This window comes from Malaclemys terrapin, chromosome 6 (assembly GCF_027887155.1).
Source record: "Malaclemys terrapin pileata isolate rMalTer1 chromosome 6, rMalTer1.hap1, whole genome shotgun sequence".
Classification (NCBI taxonomy): domain Eukaryota; kingdom Metazoa; phylum Chordata; order Testudines; family Emydidae; genus Malaclemys; species Malaclemys terrapin.
This window is the reverse complement of record NC_071510.1, coordinates 84,441,318-84,450,040: the sequence shown is the minus strand read 5'-3', so window position 1 is coordinate 84,450,040 and position 8,723 is coordinate 84,441,318. Positions and strand designations below refer to the sequence as shown.

Here is an 8,723-nt window from a genome sequence, read left to right as displayed (position 1 = left end):
CCCTCATATCCACCAAGGGTAGGAGAAGTAGTAATCAGCTTAGTTTGCAGCAAAGGAGATTTAGGTTAGATATTATTCTAACTATAAGAATAGTTAAGCTCTGGCACAGGTTACTTAGGAAGGTTGTGGAATACCCCTTCTTGGAGGTTTTTGAGAACAGGTTAGACAAAAGTGTCAGGGATGACATAGGTATACTTAACCCTGCCTCAAGATGGGAGGATGGACTAGATGACTATTTTATGTCCCTTCCAGCCCTGCTAGTCTGTCACAAAGTACTTGGATAAGTTCTTCTAATAAACATGTTTTTCTACCCTGAGGATAATATTTTTAAATTACTGTAGAAAAAACTCCAAGTATAAAAATATTTGTTAGGGTTTTTGTAACAAGTTATGAAACAAACATGAATCACTGTTTTAGCATACAAATCCATTTTTATCACTTTTCCACACACAGATTTACACATTTATTTAGAATGACTCTTGAATAAGTCAAAGGTTTACAAAACAAGTGAGGGAAATACATCAGATATAGATATTTTTATAAACATTAACCATGAGAATTTAAATATTCCAATTCTATACATTAACTAAAAGTTGTTTGTTCCCCTAGCAAATCTTCATTGTTACTGCATTCACCTAGGTATTTCTTCTAATGTGACTCTTTGTGCAAGAATGAAACCGGTAGGACAATCTCTATGAACACCTGGTATCATATGCATGGAGGAGTAGGATGCTTGTGAATGCAGCCAGGACAGCAGTGCAGAGAATCATGAACAAATAAGTCACATTCCACACAAAATACATTCTGGCAGACTTTACAAATGTAAACCTGAGTGAAAAGGTTAAAAAAATTAAGTTAAATTTTCAATTACAGTAATGCAATAGATTACTGTAAACAAACTATTTATTTTGCATATTTACATAAGATTCCTACCAAATTAAAGTTTCCAATCTGAAAATTTTTCAGGCTAAATATAACTTTTAGATTCAATCAGAATAAACTATAAATTGTGTTTCTTATTAAACTAATTGCCCAAATTCTCACCCTTAAAAACCCTATAGTTGTAATAACATGAGAATCCTATGGGTACTGCAGCTAGTATGTTTTAAAAAAAGTAAAAAATAAGTTACATTAAAGAATTCTACAAATATAAGCATCTTGTCTGACAAAGCTCATTTTTCTCTAATCTAACTACTCGTTAGACTCCCACCATCCTTATGCCCAGAGGTGGAACTCATTCTTCGCCCTGTCAACTTTTTGAGCGAGGTCAGCAGCACACCTGACAGTCTCTGGACACTCCTTACCTCAAGTGTGCTGCTTTTGCAGTCTAAAAAGAGCGAACCCAGGACTGAGAATTCAATCTAGCCAACATGATGGTCTCCATACGGGAATTTTTGTTTTGTCATCAAGATGACCTTCACAAAGATTAATTACATTAAGAAGCAGTGTGCAAATTACATTACATTTTAATAACTTACATGTTGATCTTTAATCTCCCCTTGGCAGCCTTGACAATAGCTATGAAACAGAATTCAATATTTTTATTGAAAGCAGAAAAAAAATTGTTCATCATTTTACACAGTTATTTCTTACACAATTATAATTGGATATCCATTTCTATAATTTAAATGACAAATCACAGCCATTTAACTGAACATGCACTAGTTCAACCAGTACTAAAGAAGCCATTGCCAACTTATCTTATTTTCAAAACAAAAGATGAAATCTATAAGGGCTCACGTAGATTCTTTATAGCAGGTATGATTTACATACCGTTCTCCTTTATATTCTTCCAGTGTAACTTCTTGAAAGGCATCCAAAGGAAACAGGTGATGGTAAGACCGAGCTAGATGGGGTGCAGAGACTAATGTAAGACCTTGAATATCAAAATAAAAAGATGGGGGGGAAAAAATCATTTGTCAAGATAAACCAAAATTTTTGATTTCATGAATACAGGAGAAAGCAACAAAAGTAAGCATGTGTTTACGAACTTTTTGGCCCCATGACCTTCCTTTTGAACAGCAAAAGGTATTTTATGTGAGTGAATCAATTTTAATAATCTGAATTTCTGCCTTAGTCCACATAAAATTATAAAACTCTTAAGAATTAGAAGGTATACAACTCCATTCTGTTCCATCTAGGTTAGTGATTGCAGAGATTTTACAAAAGTATACTAATGACTTCCTTTGAGGGTTGGTGAATTATTTTAATTCTATAATGAAAATATAACTATGCCCAAGCCCTTCAATGAAGGCAAGTTACAACTTTCCTCCAGCACAAGTGATATTTCCACTATACTATATAACTAACTTGGTTGCTAAAGGAATCCCTTTTTGGATATATATGTATTCCCATCAAGTGAATATAAAAGATACTGGAATACAAAAGAAATGGAGTCTGATCAAATTCTGATTCACCCCAAATTCCCACTGACCTCAATGAAAGTTTCAAGCAAACAAGCAATTCAGCATCCAGTCTAAGACACAACAGTCTGTGTTATGGTATTGCTTTCTACACACTGTAGCCCTCAGAGCCTCAAACCTATTTGATACCCAAGACTAGAATTAAGGACAAGTTCTGCAACAGGCATAATTGAGTCTTTCCACATCCCAATAGCTTAGAGGTTTGTTTGTTGTTGCTTACCATTATACGTAAAGAATTGTAGCAATGTAGGGCTGGAAGGACCTTGAGAGGTCATCTAGTCCAACACCCTACATTGAAGCATGACCAAATATACCTAACATTTATTTTGTCTGACCTGTTCTTAAAAACCTTCAACAGGGATTTCACAAACTTCCTTGGAAGCCTATTCCAGCACACAGAGCCCCAGAAACTAACTATAAGGATAGCTAGTTCTTCCTAATACCTAACTTAAATCTCCCTTGCTGTAGTTTAAGCCCATTACTTCTTGTCCTACTGTCAATGACATGGAGAACAATTGATCATCCTCCTCTTTATAACAACCCTTAACGTATCTGAAGACTATCAGGTTCCCTCCCCCCGTCTTCTTTTCTCAGGATTAGACATGCCCAGTTTTTTTAACCTTTCCTCAGAGTTCCACATTTTGAGTTCCAATTTTCACTGATAAGTTACCAGGTTTATTAAAGGAGTCCAGTTTTTAACTGATTTACACCTCTTTATCAATCCACTCAATATTTTTTCAGGTACTGATTTTTGTTAAACACTAAAACTTTACGCAATTGTTGTGTCCTAGAGTGCTGAAACTGAAGCAGTTCCACAGTGTAAAACACAGTACACACAAGTAGAGGTTGGTGAGGGCTCTGGCTGGGGGTACGGGCTCTGAGGTGGGGCTGGGGATGAGGAGTTGAGGGTGCTCTGGGCTAGGACCAAGGGGTTTGGAGGGCAGGAGGGGGATCAGGGCTGGGGCAGAGGGTTGCAGTGCAGAAGTGGGTGAGGGTGCAGGCTCTGGGTAACGCTTACCTCAGGCAGCTCCCAGAAGCAGTGGCATGTCCCCCCTCCGGCTCCTACATGGGAACATGGCCAGGCAGCTCTGCACACTGCCCTGTCCGCAGGTGCCACCCCTGCAGCTCCAATTGGCTGTGGTTCCTGGCCAATGGGAGCGGTGGGGGCAGCATGCGGAGCCCCTTGGCTGCCCCTACGCGTAGGAGCCAGAGGGAGGACATGCCACTGCTTCCGGGAGCCACGTGGAGCGGGGAAAGCCCCTGCTCGAGCACCGGAGCAGGGCAAGCCCCGAACCCTGCTCTCCAGCAGGAGCTCGAGGGCCAGATTAAAATGTCTGGTGGGCTGGATGCGGCCCCCAGGCCGTAATTTGTCCACCCCTGTTCTACACAGTCTCTCCCCCTCTTGGTTACCTAGCAGACTGAGTCTGCCCTTGGCTCTCCCTTCCTAGAGGGAGAGTATGCCTCTCCCTGAACTACCAGCACACACAGCCCCAGAAACTTTGGTAAGCTCCTTGGGGTTATAGATAGATAAGGTAAACAGGTAAACATAGGATGAAAACACAAATCTATGTTGAATACCAATAAGCAAATCAGTGCTTGGAAATTTTCAAGGAAAGTAAGGATGGGAGTGGGGAGGATGCATTGTGCTGCAAGTACTGCAGCATTGAGGTCATAGGCACCGACTCTGTGGGTGCTCCAGGGCTGGAGCACCCATGGGGAAAAATTAGTGGGTGCTCTGCACCCACCAGCAGCCAAACTCCCCACCCCACCTCCTCCCCCCTCCATCCCAGCACTTGCCAACAGCAAACAGCTGTAGCAAGCTCCAGAAGGGAGGTGGGAGGAGTGTGAACATGGTACGCTTGGGGAAGAGGTGGGGCAGGGATTTGGGGAAGCAGTTGAATAGGGGTGGGGAGGGGGTGGAGTTGGGACAGGGACTTTGGGGAAGGGGTTGGGAGGGGCAGGGCAGGGGTGGAGGCAGGGCAGGGCTGGGTGCAGAGGGGGATCGAGCACCCAGTGGCACCATTAGAAGTCGGCGCCTATAATTGAGGTCATGCTCCTGCTGACAGAATAAAGGGACATGTTGAAAGGAAGCGACAAGAAACAAAGAAGAAAGTGAGCTTCGGGATAAACAGTCAATAACAGGCACTTTTACCAGGGCTTTAATGAAAAAGAAGGCACAGCATGATTGTGTCAAAGAATTTGTGCATGCTCTTCATTTTGCCAGACAACTGCTGTTAATAGCAGAGGGACCTATTGATGATTTTGTGCAACAATACTGTCCAGCTGCAAAACCCTTCCTAATGCACACAACCTCACTCGTAAGCATCTGAAAGAAAATGACAGTGCTTTAGTATCTACACTGATGGAACAGATTAATGGAAATGTGGTGCCTAGTCTGATTTGTGATGAATCTCCTGATACTTTTGACCCTCCGATTTTTGGCTTTTTGTTTTAGTTTTTTTTATTTCAAAGCAAGTAAACCCACATTGTTTTGTGCTGATGGGACATACATCCCCTCTGCTGACAGCTGTTTTGTCGACACAACAGTAACTGACATGGTTGAGATGTACCAACTAACTTGGGAAAACGTGACCACAACTAATAGCGATTCTGCTTCCTACATGACTATGTTTGCACAGGAGATTAAACTCAATCAGAAACCAGAGCTCCTATGTATTATCTGTCCAGCTCATCTGATTAATGCCACACTGTCAGCAGCTACTGCTACAGAAGAAATGAAAGATGTGAAATTTTGCATCACTGGATTCGGGGCCATTTTCAAGCATGCAAACAAACTGAAGGCTTTGTTTAACACAGTGCGAGTTGAGTGCAGAGCCAATTGCCGATTAACTACCCCTGTGTTGGGCCACATTGGTGGATGAGCTTGTATTTCGCTGTTTATTTGCCAGTCCATGTGTCATTTACATAACAACCAAAATAAGTGCTAGATTCTGTGCACCAAGGTAATACTCATTGTTGAAGACTTGGGAGTCACTGTGTGACACAGAAAACACTCAAATTTTCTCCAACTACTGCCAACACATTTGCCAGTACAGATATCTACTGGATCCTGAGAACCAAAATCTCAGCTGAACTCAGCACAAAAGCTGCAGGAGAAACATATGGCAAGAAAACCCAGCTGTTTCTGGAAATCCCTCCCACCCTGGAACACAAGAAAAATCAAACAAGCACTCAAAACCTTCAACACACCACAGCCAGAAATAGGAGACGACCGTGGCCTATAATCTGAAACCCAAAGTGTTTGGTGCCAAAGATTCTTTTTAGGAATGTCATCCAGATATTGCACCCTTTCCTCAAGATGAATTTTGCAGCAGACTATGACTGTTATACCAGAGAATTTCAACCATTTGCTACTAAAGATAAAATTTCAAATCTGAAAGGGGCATTTACTAATTCCATGAACTTCCCTAACCCTGACGATACGAAACTGGATGTTCTGGCTTCTTAGAACAACATCAAGACATACTTCCCAACTTCAGCAAAGTGGCACAGCAAGCTATGAGTGTATCCCCTGAATCTATTGATGCAGAGTGCATATTTTCAAAGTTGGACTAATTCCATGACAACAAGAGGCCCAACATGAATGAGGATACTTTGAAGAAAATTATGCAAGCATACGCAAACCAGGATTTCTGGAAAAACTATAAGCTCTGAGAGACACAAAATATACCTTTGTATACAAAAAAAGTTTCAATTATACTGTAGTAAAATATGTATATTACAAACTTTTTTTCTTTTTCCTCTCCTCCTCCTGATTTTTCGCAATTTTTTTTAACCTCTTTTCATCCTGTTTTTAAGGTTTGGAAAATAAACACTGAAAAATTCCTGGACTTTTTTTGTTTTTTGGTTTTTTAACAAATAAAAACTGAAAACGCAGAATACTCATAGGTCAGTCTTTTTAACCATTTATCATTTTTGTTACTCTCCACCAGACCCTCTGCAATTTGTTAATATCTTTCTTAAAGCGTGGCCCTCAGAACTAGACTCCAGTTGAGGCCTCATCAGCGCCAAACAGACAGGACAATTACCTCCCATGACTTACATATAACACTTCTGTTCATTCACCCCAGAACTATATTAGCCTTTTTTGCAACTGCATCACATTTTTGACTCATATTCAATTTGTGAGCCACAGTAACCCCTGATCCTTTTCAGCAATATTATCGCCTAGCCAGTTATTCCCCATTTCAGTTGGGCATTTGATTTTTTTATTCCTAAGTGTAGTACTTTGCACTTGTCTTTATTGAATTTCATCATGTTGATTTCAGGCCAATTCTTTAATTTGTCAAGGTCATTTTGAATGCTAATCCTGTCTTTCAAAGTGCAAGCAACCCCTCCGTACTTGGTGTCATCCACACATTTTATAAGCATACCCTTCACTCCATTATCCAAAATACTGAACAGAACCGATCCCAAGACACAACCCTGGAGGACCCCCACTAGATATGTCCTCCCAGTTTGACAGTAAACCATTGATATCTATTCTTTGAGTAAGGTCTTTCAACCAGTTATGCTTCCACTTTAGGGAAATATGGCCTAGATGAAATTACTATAGTTTGCTTATATGAATGTCATGTGCGACTGCGAAATCAAGATGAATCACGCCTACTTCTTCGCCCCCTCCCTCTCTAATCCACTAGACCAATACCCTTGTCAAAGAAGGAAATTACATTGGTTTGGCATGGTTTGTTCTTAGCAAATCCACGCTGGCTCTTACTGATAAATCTATTATACTCTAGGTGCTTTAAAACTAATTTTTAAAAATGTGTTCCAATATTTTTCCAGGTATCAAAGTTAGGCTGTCTGGTCTCAGGGGGGAAAGTAACTTAAATCTCTTACTGTACGTAGGGCTGCCGGGCTCCTGAGCAAGCTGGGAGGCGCGGCACCGTGGCTCTGGAAGGGGCGGGGCCTTGGACAGAGGGGGCATGGCCAGTGGCACTGGAACAATTTTTAGGGTGGGGGTGCTGAGCTGCAGCCCCCGCTACTCCCACCCCATCCACATCCCTCAACGCCCCAGGCTGGGACCACAGCTGGGGGCAGTTGAGGAGCTCCAGGCCGGGGCCAGGAGCAGAGCCCCACGGCCAGGATCCCGGGCGGCAGCAGAAGGCCTGATGGCTGGGACCTGTAGTGGAGCCCCTGGGCAGGGGGCCGGCCGTCAGGACCCTGGCACGGGGCTACTCTGGGCACAAAGCTGGGGGAGCAGCAGCACCCCCTGCACCCTTACTTCCCACACCTATGGGCAGGACTGGGGGGCCAGCCTCCCCCAGCCAGTCCTTCAGCGCTGCCGGGCAAGCTCTGTCCGGGGCTCCAGTGGTGATTTAAAAGGCCTGGGGTTCCAGCCACTGCTGCGGTAGCCCTGGGTCCTTTTAAATAGCTGGGCCCCAGGACAGCTGCCCCTTTTGCCCCCGTCGGCAGCCCTGCCAGTACAGTCCTTAAAGCACTGCTGCGGCAGCGCTCTAACTTCGACTGTGTACCGGCCAGTACTGGCAGCCACTTTCTTACCAGTACGCTGTACTGGCTAACTTTCACCTCTGAAAGGTCTATAATTCCCTGGATCCCCTTTTTAAAAAATAGGTACTATCTTCGCCCTTCTCTAGTCCTCCCCCATACTCCATGAGTTCTCAAAGATAATTACGAGTTGTTTCAGATAATTCCTTAAGGTACCCTAGCGTGCATTTCATCAGGCAATACCAATATGAATATATTTAAATAATTCTTTAACCAGTTCTTTCCCTATTTTGGTCTGCACGCCTTCCTCCTTGTTAATATTAATTGTGTTAACTATCTGGTCACAATTTACCTTTTCTGTGAAGACTGAAGAAATAAGCATTAAACAACTCAGCCATCTGAATGTGGTCCATTATCAGCTCTCCTTCCCTGCTAAGTACAGGATTTACACTTTTCCTTTGTCTTTCTCTTGCTCCTAATGTCTTTATAAAACCTCTTCTTGTTGACTTTTATTGTCCCTTGCTAGGTGCAACTCATTTTGTCAATAGACTTTCTGATTTTGTACATGTACTATTCTTTTGTACTCATCCTTAGCAATTTGTCCATTTTCATTTTTTGTAGGATTCCCTTTTGATTTTCAAGTACAGCCGAAGCAGCCTCTTAGTATCCTTCCTATCTTTCCATCACATCAGGATCGTTTAATGTTATGCCTTTAATATTGTCTTGGAGAAGCTGGTAGCTCTCCGGAACTCATTCATCCCTTAGATTTTCCTCACAGGGGACCTTACCTTCCAGTTCTCTGAGTTTGTCTAAGTCCTTATTCTGCTGCTC

General features: G+C 42.4%; 1 protein-coding gene across 4 annotated transcripts in view; it reads right to left on the bottom strand.

Moving 5' to 3' along the window:
* Positions 1–411: 411 nt before the first annotated feature.
* Positions 412–8,723, bottom strand: part of GTF2H2 (general transcription factor IIH subunit 2) — a 28,833-nt gene continuing 20,521 nt past the window's right edge. For all 4 annotated transcript variants that reach the window (XM_054031564.1, XM_054031565.1, XM_054031566.1 and 1 more), the window contains exons 14-16: positions 1,774–1,876; positions 1,479–1,518; positions 412–828 (exon numbers count right to left, since the gene is read on the bottom strand). In XM_054031564.1, the coding sequence (XP_053887539.1) occupies positions 709–828; positions 1,479–1,518; positions 1,774–1,876 (263 nt within the window). In that variant the 3' untranslated portion in view covers positions 412–708. The remainder of the gene's footprint in view (positions 829–1,478; positions 1,519–1,773; positions 1,877–8,723) is intronic.